The sequence below is a fragment of the Chiloscyllium plagiosum genome, chromosome 9, assembly GCF_004010195.1.
Source record: "Chiloscyllium plagiosum isolate BGI_BamShark_2017 chromosome 9, ASM401019v2, whole genome shotgun sequence".
NCBI classification, from domain to species: domain Eukaryota; kingdom Metazoa; phylum Chordata; class Chondrichthyes; order Orectolobiformes; family Hemiscylliidae; genus Chiloscyllium; species Chiloscyllium plagiosum.
Window position 1 is genome coordinate 66060566 of NC_057718.1, and position 21109 is coordinate 66081674.

At 39.0% G+C, this 21109-nt stretch overlaps 1 protein-coding gene across 5 annotated transcripts in view; it reads left to right on the forward strand.

Annotated features, from left to right (window-relative positions):
• Positions 1-21109, forward strand: part of scaf8 (SR-related CTD-associated factor 8) — a 285205-nt gene that overhangs the window by 133990 nt on the left and 130106 nt on the right. For 3 of the 5 annotated variants that reach the window (XM_043696128.1, XM_043696129.1, XM_043696130.1), the window contains exon 20: positions 1753-3526. In XM_043696128.1, coding sequence (XP_043552063.1) covers positions 1753-2807 — 1055 coding nt within the window. In that variant the 3' untranslated portion in view covers positions 2808-3526. Of the gene's footprint in view, positions 1-1752; positions 3527-21109 lie in introns of those variants that run through there. The other 2 variants (XR_006312546.1, XR_006312547.1) reach the window with 1 other exon arrangement.

Genomic DNA, 21109 nt, shown 5'->3' on the forward strand with positions numbered 1-21109 from the left:
TCTGCACCGCCATTCAATATGATCATGGCTGATCATTCCTAATCAGTATCCTCTTCCTGCCTTATCTCCATAACCCTTGATTAACCCTTGGCTCTTTCTTTAAACATGATGTTTTGTAATTGCAGTATTATAACAGTATATAGAGATTTAACTTTCAATTTGGTTGAAATAATGAGACATAAATGTTAAGTTTTTATATTTTGGTATTTCAGGACATTGGCACAGTTGCTCACCATCCACAAGGTGACAGTGTGACATATATTGAGTTGAACTGCATTGTCAGTGTTGCACATCCAAAGCTACACATTTATAGGAAGACACAATAGTCTATTGTAGTTTCTTTGTTTCATTTTGGGCTATTTAGAGAATCGCATGCATGTTTCAATACATAGGGTGCATGATCAGCCATAGATTTATATTTAATGGCTTCTCGAGAATATTTGATTCCCAATTCAATGACCTTATCTCAATCACAAAGTTATAATGATGTCAGCTTCAATAAGTAGATTTTATTGTGATTTAAAGGTAGATCGAAAATGATGTGACTTGCTAGTGACATGCAGTTGTTTAGCAATGTGTTATTTGATTGAATGAAATGATTCTGGTGTTTCTGCAGCAACTTAACCAATCTCAAGTGTTCCCCCACCCTCCACTACAATAGTGATGGAGTTGTCAACATTTTGTTAATTGTAGGGACATTTTGCTACAGTTGTTGAGTCTATTGATAAAACCGCGTTTGTAGAAATATGTACTGTTTCAGTCTCGTTAGTTAAGAGTGACATTCAGATCTGTTCAAAAAAGGTTCACTCGACTTATTTCTGGGGTGAAAGGCTTTACTTACGAGTAAAGTTGGGCCTCTAACCATTGAAGCTTAGATGAATGGGAAATGTTCTTTTTAGAAGCATAAAAGATCCTAAGGTGAATTAACATTTTGACTCCTGAGAGTACACTCCTCCTTAAGGGAGAAACTAGAACTAAGGGAAACTGTTCACTGTTAAGGGATCTTCAGTTTAAGATCGATATGATAACGTTTTTTCTGAGAGTTGTTGGCCTTTGGAATTCTTTTTATTCAAAGATCAGTGGAGGCTGGGTCAGTGAATACTTGAAGCTGAGTGAGATAAATTAGAGTCTTAGAGATGTACAACATGGAAACAGTTCCTTCCATCCAACTCAACCATGCCGACCAAATATCCTAAATTAATCTGGTCCCATTTGCCAGCATTTGGTCCATATCCCTCCAAACCCTCCTTATTTATATGCTCATCCAGATGCCTTTTAAATGTAATTATACCAGCCTCCACCACTTCCTGTGGCAGCTTATTCTGTACACACACCATCCTTAGGACCATCTTAAATCTTTCCCCTTTCCCTTTAAACCTGTGCCTTCTAGTTTGAACTCCCTCCCCCAAGGAAAAAAGACCTTGATTATTCACCTTATCCATGCCCCTCCTGATTTTTCCTGTGGGAGGGTTTCAAGGTATATAGGGAGTAGACAGAAAAGGATAGTTGCGGTCATGATCAAGTCTGTCATAGTCTTATGAAATGGTGGAGTAGGAGCTTGAGCCAAATGGTCTACTCCGGCTCTTAATATCTATGTTCGTATGTAAACATGGACAATAAAAACGAATACTGCCAGCCGATTTAATGCTTCAATATACATTACAATACATACCTCGATACTGTAGACATAGAATATGATTGTGTTCACCTGGCCAAAAGCATCCTATTTATTGTGAGTCCTTACTGTTGCAGGAACTCAAAGTACAGTTTCAACTGGGTCAGTTCTGGGATTGCAACCATCAACACCTGCACCAGGACTACCCAATTTGCCACCTCCAAGTATGGTTGGACCAAGGATACCTGGAGTACTCCCACTGGACGTGCGTCCCGGAATGATGCCACCATCGCCAGGACAGCGGTTTCCATTGCTGATGCCCCCTCAGCCGAACCTGCCCCCTCAGCCAAACCTGCCCCCTCAGCAAAGCATGCCTCCTTCGTTATCAATTGACAGACCTCTTCACTCAGGGTCCAGAGCTCCCTTTCCACCAGTAAGTTCTTTCAGTAGGCTTGAAGGAGCATTTACAAGATCTGCAGTCCCCAGTTCTGAGAGCAGTACTAATGCAAGCCAAGGTACTGCAGATGAAAGAAGATCTACTGGAAATGATCATTCTTTTCAGCGAAACAACATACAACAAGAAGGTGATCGGGATTATCGCTTCCCACCAGTGGATAACAGCGACAGTCTTGGAAGACGTGATCAATTTGCATTTGGTCCTGACCAAAGATGGGGCTCGAGAGATTTTGATGAACGTGAGCGTCGTGCCATGCCCTTTGGTGGTCCTAAAGGTTTTCATGATGATCATGAAGCATATAGTGGAAGAAATTTCAGGTTTGATGGAAGAAGTGGTCCGATATGGAACCGGAGTTTTGACCAGGAAACCCATAGGGATCTTGATGATCGCAGTAGGCCTTGGGAACGCCAGAGAGATCGTGACGACCGAGATTTTGGCTTTCGCCGAGATGTAAATGGAAACCGTTTTGGAAGAGACAGAGAGCAAGATCACTGGGTTCCTCCTCGGCATAGGTTTGACTATTTTCAAGGGACCACTGATCACCAAAAACCTGATGATAGGCCTCGGGTAAATGGTGACTTCTCAGAAACAAACAGCCAGACACCAAACAAGGAGCTCGCAAACAATGACCCTGAAGTGTCTGTGAACCTTGCATCTCCATCAGATGGAAGTGTGGAGAAGGATGACTTAGAAAATCAACCTGTAACCGAAAACACAGATACCGAGGGGACATAATTGTCATACGGTATGGCAATATTTTGTATAGGTGGTCATCTGCAGTGGACAAAATGGTTGACTGGAACTTGAGAAAAGTCACTGTTGTCTGCGAGACAATTTAATCCGATGTACATCCTTTCACTCTAATAACTGAAGTTAATGTGTACAACTGACCTGTACAGACTGTTGTTCTTTAGTTGAACACGGTAGGTAACGACATTTTTTTTTCATGCTTAGAGGCCAGAACTCCCACATTTCTTTTAATTTGAGGAAGATATAATAGCTTGCCAAAAAAAATTTTAAATTGATCTTCCTATGGAAGATAAGTAAATTTGTAGCTGTTACAGCTGGGATGGAATAAAAGTGGAGATAGTAATACTTGACAGAAAGGCATAATCTGAATTTTTCCATTCCCTGAAACTGCTACAATATTTAAATTTAATGCTTTGACAAAAAGGAGTTACTGTTTCATGTTTTATCCTGTTGACAGCAATCGCCTAGCCCATTCACAGTGAGCAGTGCAGTACTGAGGTGTAGAAAAAAAATTGTAATACGTTTCTGTTTTGTAAAAACAAAAAAGATATTTTAATTCTCTTATAGTCTGGTCTCTGTTAATCCCAGAATAATAAATGTTTGTGATTTGTCCCTCGTACTGCAGTGAGTAACGGCTGAAAAACAGTCATTTGAATGTTGGGTGCATTCTGTTTTTAGATGCTAATAAAACGTTTGTTTGATAATGTTGTGATCTTCAGTTCATCTGTTTTTTTTTGCAAAGGAAAGGTGCCATCAAAAAATGGTGATTTGATTTAGCATCAGGAAAAATGTAAAAGAAAATAATTAAAGAAAATAATTAAGTAGCAATGGGGGAAAGGAGTCCAGAGCCACTCAGTGTTGTGGAAGTTGAGATTTTTTTCTTTAGAATTGCCTTTCATCTCACCATCTCTTTTTTTTTTCCTGAGTCTTCCAGTAAAAGTGTGGTTGATGCAATTTGCCCTATGCCATTCGAGTTATCCAGTGAGCGGGCCAAGTTGGATGTTTAAATTTTCCTTCCGTTGAGATGAAAACTTTGCATCTGTAAAGCACTCTATCTGGTGGTCCAACTGATGTGAAACTAGCTAGAATAAAACAGGCCTTTAAACCTAATCTTCACCCTTCTCGAGGGAAGAAAGTGCTGATCTGACCTGTGTAGCTATGATCTGTTTAAATGAAAATCTCCATAATTATTTTGTACTTTAGACAGATTGGTAAAGAACAAAAATGAAATGAATTGTTGGCTAGGACTAATGTTTATTTCAGTTGAATGCTAGCATAAGAGCACATTGAGTATTCTGTGAAATAGGCTTGACCAAATTTCACATGTGCTTTAGCCATCGTAATATTGGAACATGTTAGGCAGCATTGGTTAATGCAATGCCTTAAAAGTTTGTTTGCTCTTGTTAAAAGAAATTCTTGTGACTTTTTCAGCTAGTTGAATGAAAGGCAAGATTGTACAGGGATTCATGAACATTAAGTGGTCGACCATCAGTCTGTATTGAAAACACTACTAATAGAGCCAGATTTTATACCAGTTTCACCATAAAATGTAATCTTCTTCCTGTATTATCGAATTATTTATACCTACAGAATTTTGGAAGCCAGAGCTTTCTGATTTAACTTACTGCTTTGAATCTTGGATCTGTATACAGGTCAATGTTCTATCAATTACTTCTATTTGTGTTTCCCATAATTGTATTTTCCAATAAATAAGAGTGCTTGTTGTTTTAGTTGTACAGCTGATCACTATTGACTGTTATTACAGTAATTTTTCATAAGTAAGCACTAGTGTGAGAGTTTAAAAGATGTTCTGTTTGGATCTGAACTTGTAGCTGTTTTACCTAAATCTGTATTTCACAAAAATATTTTAGGTATTCATGTGCCCTTAGTAAAATTTTAACAGATTTACAAACATGTAGAATTCAGTGCTGTTGTTGAAACCTTTTTCAAATGTAATTTTAGGATTGTTAATGACAATGACTGTATTTGGCAAAAAGAAAGTAAACAAAACTTGCAATCAGTGCAGATTTGGGTTTTCACGCATTAAGAGAAAATTACTTTGTAGAAATATTGAAGAATGATGAGCTTGGGAATGGAGGGGCAAAACTTCAAATATCTGTGTGCCAGGGAGAAAGTAAGTTGTATTCTTCTAGCAGTTGAGTGGCAAGTAATGGTGTCAGAGCTTCTACCATTAAGTCACCACATACCCTAACTTAGTGTCCTTAACAGAAAATGCCCAGTTCCAAGATTTAGTTAGTGCCTGCTAATGGAAACTGTTGGTTATTTATAGCATAAGGATTTTAAAATTTATATATTTATCTATTCATTATGGATATTAGAACCTATTGTAGGTATAAGTTCAGAAATAATTGTGGTATGAGATGAAAAACAAGTCAAAAATTGCAAATACTGAGCAGAAAAAGCAGGTCAACCATCATCTGAAGAAAAATGTATTTGATGTTACTATCATTTCAAGAATTTGTAACTTTTTACTGCTATATTATCATCACATGATCCTTTCTAGTATTTTTGGTTATGTTGCCGAGCCTCAAAGTTATCCAGCTACACATTTTATGTTGGAATCTAGGTAACTATTTTGTGTGAAAATGAAGGGAATAGCAGAAAATTGACATAAGGTGGGAAAGTAGAGTGAATGCAAAATTCAGCCATGATCTTATTGGATCTCAGAGCTTGTGAACTCAAGCATACTCCAGCTACTACATTGTTAAAGATGACTAAATATATTAAATACGTACCAGTAAGCAATAAGATTCACCAAAAATAACTTAAGTGCAGAATCAAATTGTGCATCCTGCTGTTCTGCCACTACTTCTTACAGTGCTCGCCATGAGCAAAATATTCACTATTATGTAGCATTACTCTCAATTCAGACTTTAGACAGTTTGGTAAAATCTCTTTGTTTTAACCCTCTTGTCCACAGACAAAAATATTATCTAAATTTTTTTGTCTAAACTGCTATGTACTGCAGAATTGGGCTCCTTGGTTTTGGTGCTGTGGTGCCTTTTTGATAACAAAATGATGTTGCACCACCTGCATATTTCTGTTGCAGTACTTTCCACCCAGCACCTTGTTGGAGGTATTTGCACTGGAAGTGCCCTGGAAGTCAACACATTAATCAGATTGTTACATCTTTCATGTGTAACAGATGTGGTGCCAGTGTTGCCATTTCAGTCTCATTGCCAAGCTAACATAGACAGCTGAACATGCGTATGGCAACAAGATGAACCTCCCCACCCACCCTTGCTCCAGTTCGTCAATTCTATTTAAAGGGATAATTGTCAACTTGCAAATTAGTTGCAATTCTGTTCAAGTTTGTGGAAATTCATGGTGGTTAGAAGAGTTGAAGAAGTACTTATTGCCCAGCACTAAAGATAGGAAAGTCTTTGAGCATGCAAAGGTTTTGGTCTGGCCACTTGATTTTAGTCAGAGGTATTCTTGCTAAAATTCAGTAAGGATGAGGGCATGCTATTTTAAGAGGGAGGACAAAGGACTTTCAGCAAGAAGCAGTCAACTATGGTGAGAACAGTGGATTTGTCATTTTTGCTTTACAAAATGAGACACTCAAAGAAGTCTGCCACTTATTCTCACTCGACCAGGAAATAACTTTGCTAATACTGGATGTTCATGTGACCATAGCTGTCCATTTCTTCTTGTTTGGCTTTTAAATTAGCTCATGAAGCATATTTGTCATCTCCGTGTTTGCTGTCCATTGCTGCAGCTGACAGGTGCACTCTATGCCAAGAAACAGAAGTTTACTCTGCACTCTGAACAAAGAGAAACAAGTATGCATAAGCTTTTCTCCAATAATGAGCTTCCATGGGACTCAACGTCATCAGCTATAAGTAAGTGGCCATGGCACTGCATTTCTATGCTGGGATCCAACTCGGCTACAAAAGTTTTCAAGCACTGTATGCACGTTTTTGTGTGTGATTACATTCAGATGTCATACCTGTCATCAATGCAGCAATCATAATGCTTTCTACACCAATCTGCCATTGCCTTAGTTTTTCAAACACCACATCAAATCAGAGGGTACTTGCTGGCGACTAGGACTATCTGCTTTACACCTAGCTCATGATTCCATTCTGCAATCCAACCACAAATGATCAGCATGCGTGCATTGTGAGCCATTGAACAAAACATTGAAGTCATGAAGCAAAAATCCCACTGCTTGGACTACCTGAAGAAGGAACTGTCATGAGGTCATAGCTCTTTCTGTCAGGGGTACAGCAAGTAATTTGAGGAGATGGAACAGAAGAGTTGGCTAGTACTGTACATCTCTTTTCTGGCAAAGCTGTTGATAGCCACATACAACTGTTCCATTGAGTGCGTCACAAGCCCCTCCTATTGTACAACACATCTTGCCATCCTGTTGACCACAGTGCTGATACAGAAGCCACCACAAAACAATCATTCCAAATCAATTTCATCCAACATACCAACCAATATTCTAAGCAAAAGTGAACTAATTATCCTTATATCTATATCCGATTGTCCTTAGCTGTCTTTTATTGTCCTTGCCAGGCTTAATATGCCTTCAACAAAACACAATTTGCTGGAGAAGCTCAGCAGGTCCGGCAGCATCTGTAGAGAGAAAGCAGTTAATGTTTTGTATCCAGTTACCCTCCTCCAGCAATTTATATTTTTGTTTCAGACTTTCATCCACATTTTCTTGATTTATTTTAGTAGATCTTCACATTACTGGAGTAGCAATGCAACATGCCTGGTAGAAGGCGCTGACTTTTATAAATTAAGATGGTGGATAACTTTAAACGATTCTCTTAGGCAGATTGCACAACCTCTGTGTGGGTGGCAGCAGTCTGGGCTGGTTGACCATCAGCAGAAAGGACACTAGCAGTTGTGGGAATATAACTGCTGTTACCTCGATGGAACAGGAGATGCATGCCCCTCTCAATGACCTGCACTCCCTTAGGATGTTACCTTAACTAACCTACTAAGGGGAAACAAAATGCAGGCTTCTCAAGACCCTGAATCTAAAACTGTCCAAGTAAGAATGACAACGAGTTGACATTTTATGACTTCAAATAGAATGTTCACATCAACACTCGCAAACAGGAGCCATCCAATGCACTACACCAGAAGATGAGAGAATGGCAATTGAATGTTGCACATGGTGGAGTCCACAAGTGTTTTTCCACTATTTCCCCACCAAAAAAGATATGGTGTAATGTCTGTGTAAAACTCTTTACCAGATTGGAGACAGATTCCTCCTTGTTTTCTGACAGTAGCAACGCTTTTCCTGGCAAACCTACTGGTGGGTCAATAAAGATGTACATCAACCTTTTTTGGCTGCTCCTTCAGAGTTCTCTGCAGCAGAATTCCTGTAATCTCTCCATCCGAGGAATTAACATCGACGCTATCCATTTCCTCCAACACCTGGCTGCACCCACTCATACCTGGTCACTCACCATGTGTAGATCTGGAGTTGTGATTTTTCTTAAGTCCCTTGAAATTCTGGGTTGACACCAGATTGAAATTTTTTTATTCATTCACAGGATGAGGGTGTCGCTGGCTGAGCCAGCATTTATTGCCCATCCCTAATTACCTAGAGGGCAGTTAAGAGTCAACCAGATTGCAGTGGGTCTGGAGTTAGATATAGGCCAGACCGGGTAAAGATGGCAGAGTCCAACCAAATGGATTTTTCCAACGATTGACAATGGATTCACGGTCACTGTTAGACTCTTATCTAGCATTACTTGGGTATCTGAAAAGATGTAAGTACCAGGATAGAGTTTGTATGAGCTAAGGTGGGAAAGTAAGGGGTGCATGTTTACACCATCTGCAGCTTGACGAATCAGGATAATAGGATGTAGAAGACATTAATTGTATGAAGGTAGGTTAAGTAGGACCAAACTGCCATCCTTGGCTTTCGCTTCATAACCTCAATTGTGGCTGCACAAATGACTGCCAGCTTATCCCTTCATTGGCTTTGAGAGCATGCACCCTTGTCTTGCCAATGCTGGTTCAGACTACTACTTCCAGTATGGCCCCAAGTGTTCCTGTAAGTGTGGGTCGTGTGTATATTGTAAGATGAGAATAAGATTTGCAGTAGTGCTGAGTCTCTGAGAATGAGGTAAGCCTATGATTGTTTGTATAGGTCATTCTTGTTTGGTATTCTTGGTAGATGAGGGACAGGTATGTGGTAAATAAAGCTGGTGTGTTTGTAGCATATGGCATCTGAAAATGCATTCATTAACATGGACCACTCATGAAGTCATTGAACTTTTTTTGCAGCACTGCATCCATGTTAATGGTGACAGAGGCCTACAACACAGATAAACACCCATCAGTCCACCACATATGCGCTAGTCAAAAACAACCATCTAATTGTTCTAAACCCATTTTTCAGCCTTGTATGCCTTGGGTTCGCAAGTGCACATCTAACTACTTCTTAAATGTGAGGGGTTTTGCCTCTATGACCCTTACAGGCAGAGTTTCAGATTCCCACCACCCTCTGGATGAATTTGTTTTACATCTCTGAACGGTTTGCCCTTATCCCAATGCCTCTTGGTCATTGATCCCTTCCTCCATCCTACCTAACCTATCTAGGCCCCTTGTTCTTGAAGTTATACTGCTGACATGGACAGTGGTAGCTCTTTGTTCCTGCTGCCTTCTTACTGTGTTTCTGGAGAACCTATGAATTGAGAATAGGAGTAGGCCTTCAATCCCTCAAGTCTTCTCTGCCATTTAATAAAATACTGGCTAATCTGCTTGTAATCTCAAGCCCAGATTCCAACCTGCACGATTAACCTTTCATCTCCATGCTAAGCATGAATCTATCCTGCTGTACCTTAAAAGTATTTAAAAATTCTGTTTCTACTACATTTTCAGGAAGAGCGTTCTAAAGGTTTATGATCCTCTTAGAGAAACAAAAATTGCTTCATATGATCGATGTTAAGGTAACTGGCTTGTAATTTCCTGTTTTCTGCCGGTCTCCCTTTTTGAATGTAGGAGAAACATTTGCAATCTTCCAATTTTAATAGAACCTCTTCAGAATCAAAGGGGTTTGGAAAGTTAAAACTAATATATCATCTATCTCATTTGCCACTTGTTTTTACCTACACATGCTAAAATTAATTAGGATGTGGGTATTTGTCAAGCCTTACTTCCAAAACCTTACACAGCACCAGTTCTCTAGTGATTGTGATCTTTGAGTCTCTCCCTTCCATCTCTTGATTTAAAGCTGATTTTAGGAGCTTACTTCTAATCTCAATAGTGAAGATTGCAAAATACCTTTTCAATTAATCTGCCATCTCTTCATTTTAAATTTTATAATTGTCCCGACTCACCACCTCCAGAAACAAGGTTCATTTTGTTAACTCTTTACAAATATTTATAGAAAATCGTACTGTCAATTTTTATATTTCTGATCAGCTTTCTCTCGTGCTCTAATTTTCCTTCTCAATTAATTTTTTTTTAAACATTCTGTCCAATTTTCTGGCCTCCTAACAGTCTTTGCACAATTGTATGCTTTTTCTTTTAGTTAGTGGCAATTTGGCCCTTAGAATTTTTTAACTTGTTGGAATATATGTATTCTTTGTATTCTAAAACATTCCTTTTAAATGTTTGCCGCTGCATCTCTATTGATCTATATTTACTCTAATTAACCAGTTTTGCATTTACACTGTTGTAATTATCCTTATTGAAAATAGTCTGAGATCCACTCCTGTTTCCCTCAAGCTGAATGGACAATTCAATCGTATTGTGATTATTGCTAGCAAGTTGTGCCTTTTCTGTGAGATGATTAATCCTATCTTGTTACATAATATTGAGTCTACTGTAGTCAGCTCTGTTTTGATTCAGTACCTGCTGTCGTCTGAAACTATCCCAAAAAATGTTTTGTGAACTCCTTATCGATAAGACTCTAAGAAATGGGAATAGGAGTAGGTTGTTCAGCCCCTGGAATGGGCTTCACCATTCAATAGGCCTATGTCTAATCTGACACTTCTCGCACTGACTTGCTTGCATTTTTACCATAACCCTTGATTTGCTGTACCGGTCAAGAATGTATCTATCTCAGCCTTAAATATACACAACAACTCTGCTCCCACAGCTGTGATAAGGAGTTCAAAGGCATTCAACACTCTGAGAGAAGATATTCCTCGTTAACTCAGTCTTCAATTAATGGTCCCTTATTCTGAGTATGCCCTCTGGTCCTTGATTCTCCCATGAGAAGAAATTGTCTCTGCGTTTACCTTGTCAAGCCCCTAAAGAATCCTATACGTTTCAGTAATATGGTTCAGTAAGCTACCTCTCATTCTTCTAAGTTCCAGTGAGTAGAGTCCCAACCTGTTAACCTTTGCTTATAAAACAATGCCTTCATACCATGGATCATCCTGATGAATCTCCTCTGAACTGCCTCCAATGAAATCATATTCCTCTTAAATAAGAGAATCAAAATGGCTCACAGTACTCCAGATGTAGTCACACTGGCACCTTGTACAGATGGAGTAAGACTTGCCTACTCATATACTCCAACCCCCTCGAAATAATCGAGAGTGTGCCGCTGAAAAAGCACAGCCGGTCAGGCAGCATCCGAGGGGCAGGAGAATCAACATTTTGGGCATAAACCCTTCTTCAGGAAGGACGTATGCCTAAAACATCAATTCTCCTGCTCCTTGGAGCTTGCCTGACCTGCTATGCTTTTCCAGCGCCATGCTCTTGACTCTGATCTGCAGTCCTCACTTTCCCCCTTGAAATAAAGGCAAAAATTCCATTAGCCTTTCTGATTATGTGCTGTACCTGTGCATTAGCTTTGTGTTTTGTGCACAAACACCCTTTTCTGCAGTTTTTCTACATTTAAGTAATACTGTTGTTTAATTCTCCCTTCCAAAAATGAACAACTTCACATTTTTCTACATGCTATACCATTTGCTGCCTTTTTGCCCAATTATTTAACGTATCAATATTTTTCTATAAACTGTATCGCTCTCGCAACTTGCTTACTTTGCTCATCTGTCATTTTAAATCCACATATGGATTAAAGTCAACCATAGTTATCACCATTGCCTTCCTGACAGGTTCCCATTATTTCTTCCTTTCTGTTCCACCCTACCATGTGGTTATTATGAGGGGCCTGTACATCACTCTGACAAGTGATTTTTTTTTTGTCTTTATCATCTCTCAGTTCTGTCCAAACAGCTTCCACATCCGGATTTCCTGAACATCACTTACTCTCTGTTGTGCTAATATCATTAACCAACAGAGCAAGACCTCCACCTTATCCGAGTTTCCTTTCTTTCCTAAATGCCCGATATTCTTCAACGAGCCAGGACAGGTGTTAGGAATTGCGGTGGGGGATTTCTTTGGGAACACTGACTACAATTCTGTAAGTTTTAGAATACTTGTAGATAAAGATGAGTGGTCCTAAGGGAAGAGTACTAAACTGGGCCAAGGCCAATTATATCAAAATTAGGTAGGAGCTGAGAACCTGTGGATTGGACACAGCTATTTGAAGGGAAGTCCACATTTGAGATGTGGGAGGCTTTCAAAGATAGGTTAAAGATAGTGCAGGATAGGAAGGGCAAGATTCATGAACCGTGGATGACAGGAGAAATTGTACGACTAGCGAAGAGGAAAAGGGAAGAGTACATAAGGTCTAGGCAGCTAAGAACAGAACTGGCCCTGGAGGAATATCGGAAGAGAAGGACAAGTCTTAAACGAGGAATCAAGCAAGCTAAAAGACGTCATGAAATAACTTTTTAGCAAGCAGAGTTAAGGAGAATCCCAAAGCATTTTATTCTGATATAAGAAGCAAGCGGGTAACTAGAGAAAGGATTGGTCCACTAAAGGATAATGAAGGAAGGCTTTGTCGAACCTGAGAGAATTGGTAGGATTCTGAATGATTACTTTGCAGCGGTGTTCACTGAGGAGAGGAACATGATGAATCTTGAGATTAGAGATAGAAGTTTGATTAGTCTGGATCACATTGACATAAGTAGGGAAGATGTGATGGGTAGGCTAGAGGTTATTAAGGTGGACAAATCCCCAGAACTGGATGGAATCTATCCCAAGTTGCTTAGGGAGGCAAGAGAGGAAATAGCTGGGACCCTGACCAATATCTTTGTGGCATCCTTAAATACAAGTGAGGTGCCAGAGGACTGGAAGGTTTCTCATGTTGTCCCCCTGTACAAGAAGGGTAATAGGGATATTCCGGGTAACTACAGACCAGTGAGCCGGTGGTGGGGAAGTTGCTGGAGAGGGTACTGAGAGAGAGGATCTTTTTATATTTCGAAAAGAATGGGCTTATCAGTGATAGGCAACATGGTTTTGTGCAGGGGAGATCATGTCTTACCAACTTGATAGAGTTCTTTGAGGAAGTGACCAAGTTGATAGATAAAGGAAGGGCTGTTGATGTCATATACATGGACTTTAGTCAGGCGTTTGATAAGGTTGCCCATTTTAGACTAATGGAGAAAGTGAAGTCACATGGTGTGCAGGGTGTTCTAGCTAGGTGGATAAAGAACTGGTTGAGCAACAGGAGACAGAGAGTAGTAGTTGAAGGGAGTTCTTGAAATGGAGAAAGGTGACCAGTGGTGTTCCGCAGGGGTCAGTGTTGGGTCCACTGTTGTTTGTAATATACATAAATGATCTGGAAGAGGGCACTGTTGGTATGATCAGCAAGTTTGCACATGACACAAAGATTGGTGGACTGTCATAGAATACAGGAGGATATAGATAGACTGGAGAGTTGGGCGGAAAAATGGCAGATGGATTTCAATCCAGACAAATGTGAAGTGATGCATTTAGGTAAGACTAATTCTAGAGTGAATTATACAATGAACGGAAGAGCCTTCGGAAAAGTTGATGCGCAGAGAAGTCTGGGAGTGCATGTCCATTGTACCCTGACCATTGCTGCACAGGTGAGTAGAGTGGTCAAGAAGGTATATAGTATGCTTGCCTTCATTGGATGGCGTATTGTGTATAGGAGCTGGCAAGTCATGTTAAAATTGTACAGGACGTTGGTTTGGCCACATTTGGAATACTGTGTATAGTTCTGGTCGCCACGTTGCCAAAAGGATGTGGATGCTTTGGAGAGGGTGCAGAGAAAGGTTTACGAGGATGTTGCCTGGTATGGAAGGTGCTAGCTGTGAAGAGAGGTTGAGTAGGTGAGGTGTATTTTCATTAGAAAAAAGGACATTGAGGGGGACCTGATTGAGGTTTAAAAAATCATGAAGGGATAGACAGGGTGGATAGAGACAAGCTTTCTCCCAGGGTAAAGGATTCCATAGCGAGAGGTCACTGTTTCAAGGTGAGTGGTGGAAAGTTTAAGGGGGATACACGCGGCAAGTACTTCACACAGAGGGTGGTGGGCGTCTGGAACGCGTTGCCAGCAGAGGTGGTAGAGGCAGGCACGGTAGATTCATTTAAGATGCGTCTGGACAGATGCATGAGTAGGTGGGGAGCAGAGGGATACAAATGCTTCGGAATTGAGCGACAGGTTTAGACCATATATTTGGATCGGCTCAGGCTTGGAGGGCCGAAGGGCCTGTTCCTGGGCTGTACATTTTCTTTGTTCTTTATTCAGGTATCAATGCATGTCATCCTGCAGCCATGTCACTGTGATGACAACCAGATCATCATTGTTTATCACTCACTCTGCTCAGTTCATCTGTTTTGAAAGTTATGTGCTTTCAGAAACAGTATCTTTAGTTTTTGCTTTTTATTCTTATCATGACTTCAAGTCTTATTTGTTGTTCCACTCTTTGATTTGTCTCTTTCTGTTATGGCTCTGTTTAACATTTCCCAATTTAATAGTTACCTTTGCTTTGTCTTAGTCTTTGATCTACTAATCTTACCAAATTTCTAGTTAATCTTCTCAACTTGCCTAGTTATTGCCACTTTCAGGAATACCAGGTGCAGCGTGGTTCAGGTGTAGACTGACCCAGTGACATAGGTCCCATTTTGGCACCAATACTGGAGAATGTCCTGTGAACTGGAACCTATTTCTTCCACACCCGCCAGTGAACTGCATTTCATCTTTCTGATCTGATTTGCTCTATGCTAGTTTGCATGTAGCTGAGGTAATAATGCAGAAATTGACTTTAAGGTTCTGCTTCTTCATTTGATGCCTTGATCCTCATACTAACTATACTGACCTCTACATGCACCACAAAAACTGGATCCTCTCTCTCCCCATGCAAGTTCCTCTCCAGCCTTTAGCCAATGTCTTGAACCCTGGCAGCAGGAGAAAGTGCCGGCTGCAGATGCTGGAGATCAGAGTCAAAAAGTGTGGTGCTGGAAAAGCACAGTCAGTCAGGCAGCATCTGAAGAGCAGAAGAGTGGACGTTTCAAACATAAGCTCTTCATCAGGAAGCTGATCATCAAGAAAATCACTATTCCTGATGAGCTTTTGCTCGGAACATACACTCTCCTGCTCCTCGGATGCCGCCTTACTGGCTGTGCTTTTCCTGCACAACATTTTTTGACTCTGAACCCTGGAGGCAGACAGGCAACGCAGCTGTCCAGATTTCAAGTTCTTTGTTGCAATGAATGAGGCTAATCCCTCTGGTTATACTGTCCCTTAGTACAATTATATTCTTTTCACCTTAAGTGACATACTGTACCACAGTCTCATGGTGCATTAGCTCCTCTGAGATCCCTACAGTCCCAATTCTCATCCAAACAAACAGCAAGAACCTCACACCAATTGCAAAGGCTGAGGCTCTTACCTTCAGAATACTATTACCCACTTCACTCAGGCACTCTGTTCTGTCCCTGAATAGTTGATGATAAAAGTTGACTTCTATTTAGGATTATCAATTAGATTCACAATGTGGTTCACACTTCTGCTGGAAGCTGCATGTATTAGCATCCGAGAACTGTCTTCTGCAGGAAAAAAAGGAATGTTTCGAATTAAAACAAAGTGTAGGGCAATAGTTCCTGATGCATTCTTCATTTCAGCCCTTTGGCAATAACTTGCCAACCAGAAAACGTCCTTACTCCATGCAATATGAATTGTTGTCCCTTTTAAATTTCGTGTTCTTTATCCTGATGACAACATGCCCTTTAATCCATCAAATTCCTGTTGTGTTTCTGTTCAGAATACATGTTATTGTCAGAAATTGTTTTACCTTCCTCTTGGAATAATAAATGGGGTAGCTCAGAACATAATTAAATTTAATTTTGGAGAATATTTCACTGCACTTGAATTAGTAAAGGTCTTTAGGAGGCATTTTATGTATACTATACTTGCAGCCAGTCTCTTGATAAAGTATGAAGTCAATGATATTTGCATGTACTATTGATAATAAGATTCTCCTATTCCCTATACAAGAGAAGGGTATCAGCCTGTGACTTTTATTCCCAGTAGATGCAAACTGGTCATTTCCAGTTTAAATACAGTAAATATATTTAGTAAAATTGTTTTTTATGTAAAACTAAAATCTGCCTGCAATAGTGTTCATCAATTGTAATGCTTTTCTGTTGAGTTATGGCGGGGAATGGTGTATCTCAGATTTAAGCATATTGCTTCAATGTGGTATTGGTATTGGTCCATAAGTTAAATGTTCTCTTATTGCTAGAGTGTGATGTTTTGTGATTTCACACTCAACTTTGCTTCTTATCAAATTTTCGACTCAGTTAATAGTATGAAGAAAAAAACATGCTTATGTTTGGCAATCTGTTAGATTTGAATCCATTCCCAGAGGTAAAGTGTATTAAAAATATTTATTGCATTTTCAGTTCTTAATGACCAGTGGGAAAGTATGATAGCGAGTCAAAGGGTAAAGAGGTAGACAAGAAAGTAGAGCTGAGGCTACAATCAGATCAGCCATAATCTTATCAAATAACAGAGCAAGGTAAAGAGGCCAAATGTCTACTCCATTTGTATGCAAGCTAGTCTGATTGTTGGAACTGTCACATCAAACCAGAAAAATCTTGATATCAAAGTTTCTAGCATTTTTTGTTCCCAACTTAAGTCTTAATTAGTTCACAAACTGTTGATGGAAATTTATGTAAATCAGTTTCTAACTGGGACTTTGCATCTACATCTTTTTTAATCCACATTTTATTTCAATAAACAAATGAATGCAAAATGAAAAATCACGATTTCTTTTCATGTCCTCAGCACATGTAAAAAAAAAACATGGTTGTTCATGTCTGCATAGTAATTTAACAGCTCTCAGTCCAGAACTGACACCTTTTCTAGCAATTTTTTCATATCGCTCAATCTTACTACCAAACACTGACTTAACTCTACATCACCCTCTGTGTCTGTCTGCAGAGGTATGTGAGAATTTCATGAGTTGAGAGTTCCATAAGTTTCTGGGATGGACAAAGTTAAAAATCACACAACACCAGATTATAGTCCAACAGGTTTAATTGGAAGCACACTAGCTTTCGGAGCGAAGCTCCTTCATCAGATGAAGGAGCGTCACTCCAAAAGCTAGTGTGCTTCCAATTATACCTGTTGGACTATAACCTGGTGTTGTGTGATTTTTAACTTTGTACACCCCAGTCCAACACCAGCATCTCCGAATCATTTCTGGGATGGGGTTGAGAATAATGTTTTTTACAATTTGAAGCCAAAACCATTTTTCACTTGCTCTTAAAGGCAGTTATTTTACAGATGCTGAGTTCCATTTTTCTAATTGAAGCTTAAAGGTTTTCATCATAGGTTGAAGGAGGTGCTGATGAGATGTATCCCATTGATATTACTTTTCTGCTGGCCTGTGTTTTTCAGGCAATTTTTCTGTTACTGATTGGACTTAAGAGGAGGAACTAAATTTACAGTTGATCAAGTTCTAGCCAGAGGATTTGCATTAATGTGCTACTTTGCTTTTCTCCATGAGCATTTATCAAACAGTGGGGTGTAGAATCTTTGAGATTTGTTGCATTCTGTGTTTAAGTTGACACTGCTCATTTAAGAATACCAAGATAGGATACATCCACTTAAGTAATGGAATTGTAAGAATTAATGGTATTAACAATCTAAATATGAAATAGTTAATACTGGCTACAGCATTCCTTTTCTTGTACTTTAACCAATTACATAAGCAGCGTAATAAATTAAAATTATACCTAGAGCAACTGGATTATTTCAGAAGGGTCAAAGATTATTTTTCTTAATTATATATTTGTTGAAGTGCAGGTATATTAGTAACAAATTAATGCAAATTCGGACAAAGGAAGCAGCTTTTCATACTCGATAATAATGAGGATTTCTTCAGTTATAACTGGAGAGGATTTAGTAAGAGTGATCTATTTATAATCCTCCTTTGAAGAGGCAGTTACATCTTTGATAATAAAGATCACGCAAATTTTGAAAATGCTTCTGGACACAGAAGGGATAAAAAAAAGGTTGGCTGAAGAAATTTATATACAAATTAGGAATCCTGCAAAGTTCTCCATGAAGTACTTGACTGAATGGGAAGGGGATGTACATTGATTTGAGAGTGGTGAGGAAAGAAGTTTTGAGTGTGATAAGTACACACGCAAAAGCTATTAAATGGAAAACAATGGAATTATATTAATGCAAGTATGATGCAAGATGAAGATAATTAGTTTTGTTATAAAATCTATTTCAAATGGCAAGTGTTCTAACAAGTGGGGCAGAGTAGGAAGACAAACAGGTATGGTAGTACAAAATGAAATAGAGTCTGAAAGGAAAGGTATTAATTAAAACCATACAATTTTACAGAGCACTTGTGCCTGGTCTCTGACTTTGAATCGCAGAGGAATTGGGTGCAGAATCTACAATTTACTTGTCTACAATCCTCAAAATTTGTTCCTTCCTGGTGATGCAGAATGAAATGGAACACTGTACAAGAAAAATTTACTTGCCTTAGCTTGAGATGTGCACTTAGTCTTTCAATTTCTCCACAATCTCTCATATACAAATGCATTTCCATTTGACTCTAAGAAGCCAGCTGAAACACTGGAGCAAAATTCAGAATCATTGGTCACATCATTATCTTTATCCCTTTATCTCCTGGTTTGTATGTAACAAATGAGTAAGAAAGCTTCAAGATGTAATGGCCACCAAAAGAGTGAAGTCCATTACAGTCAAAGATCCTACTGCGCCCACATGCCCTGTTAATTTTTATTAAATCATTTAGTATTTCCATATACAGGTCAGGATAGTATGTGGCTTGGAGAGGAACTTACATGTATCTTCAAGCACAAGTTACAATGACCATCCAGTGGCCTTAGGTGTTGCCCTGTCCACAACATTATATCTACATCAATATATAGACAGGAGAAACCGTTATCAGTTTGAACTGGTTTTAACATTTTTTTAGATCATGGTCGTCCTGTATGTTAAAACCTACCTTTATTACTCTGACCCAGCTACTGAATCTGAGACAATTAAAATTTATTTAGCATCTACAGCTTCTTGCAGAAGAAAAACTTCTGATTTCTGCTGCTATCACTGTGGAAACATTTTCCTGACTTCTGTATTATTTAGCTGAGGTCTAGTTTTAAGTTTATACTCACCCACCGCATCCCATGTTCTTTTCTCCCTCATCAGATGAAAGAGTAACTGTTAGCGTATCGTTTACCATTTTAAAAAGCTTCAATTAGAATACCACTCAACCTTCTAAATTTAATGGAGATGACACAACCTGTAATCATAATTTAACCCTTTCAGCTGTGATATAAGTTTGGACAATTTGTCTGGAATGACTACAGGGCTAATGGAGATCACAGAAATGAGTTTGGATGTAGTTTAGCATTACAGTGAGGACTTTAAAATCGAGGTGTTGGAACCTTGGAAACAGAGTATATCAGCAAGCATGGGTGATGGGTAAACTGAACATGGTGCAAGTTAGGATACAGGTAACATTGTTTTGAATGAGTTTAATATGATGAGTGAAAAATGGGAAGCTGTCCAAGAGAGCATTGTAAAAGTCATTTCTGAAGATAAAAGCATGAATAAGAGTTTTAATGACAAATGAGATGGGGGAAAAGCGCAGCGAGAGTTAATGTTACATGGAAGTATGTAGAATATGAATGTGGAAACTCAAGGATGCAGAAGTTGTGAGCAATCTTAATTCAGCCTGTGACTGGGCACCATAGAATCATTAGCCTTGGGGTAGAATATGCTGAGGGCTGCAGATAATGTTCAGCCTTCCAAGTGTTTGTTTGAGAAGATTTTTAATTCTGCAGGACTGGATGTCAGGTAAGCAGGTTGAATTCACAACCTATGGAGGGGTCACGTGGTAATGGCCTTGTGGTGATATCATGGAGTATTATTAATCCAGAGACCTAAGTAATGTTCTGCATACCTGGTTTCAAGTTCTACCATGGTAGATGAAACTATTGTTGATGATTTTGTCAAAAAAACAAAGCAGATGCATTAGAGGAAGGTGTGATAAATTCTGAAAGGCTGAAATCAGGTCAAGTAAAATAAGGAGGGATGGGGAACATGGTTAGTCACATAGATTGCAAGTTGTAATTTTTCCACATTGGATTCCATCTGCTAGTTTTTTCATGCACTTAAACCATGTACTTCTCTTCAACTCCTGTTGTGACCTTTCATCTCAGTGCTTACTTCATAATGTTGCATTATGTAGTGCACTTTATTCCCTTGTGTGCTTTGGATGTCAGCTTTATATCATAAATGGGAGAGGGCTGTATCACAACATTAGCCTAATGTTAACTGAAACCTTTTTTTAATTCACTGGGCTTATGTTAACAATATGTATGAAACACTTGCAGTACTTATTTTCTGCTAAGATGTGGTTTAAATGTGCTATCTGCAGTTTATGCAGTTTATCATCTGCCCCAGGTGATATTAGATTTATGCTGCAAAACGCGAAATAAAACTAAGTTTTTTTTTAAAAGAAATTCTATCGAAGATTAGTTCTTGAGTATTAAAATTGAGATGATGGTTTGCAGATCAGTTTCCATTCCGAACTTTTTACACGAAATGCAAAGTCAAATAGTAATAAGAACTGTATCCATTCTGATTTAAAACAAACAAACACACAATGGTGGATGCTAGAAATCTGGAATAAAAACTGTTGGAGAAACACAGCAGGTCTGACAGAGTCACTGAACTGGAAACGTTAACTCTCTTTTCTCTGTATTGATGTTGCCAGACCTCCTGTGTTTTTCCATACACTGTTTTAACTTCACTTAGATTCCTCCAGTAAATTTCTCCTTACTACACTTCTAAAGATTTTATCAATCTCTCAAAATGTGACAACTAAGGTTGAACTTTATTTTGAAAGTTTTATTCTTTCAAATATATATTTTCTGCCTGCATTCTGCACTCTTTAGCTCCTTCCGAAATGGTTACA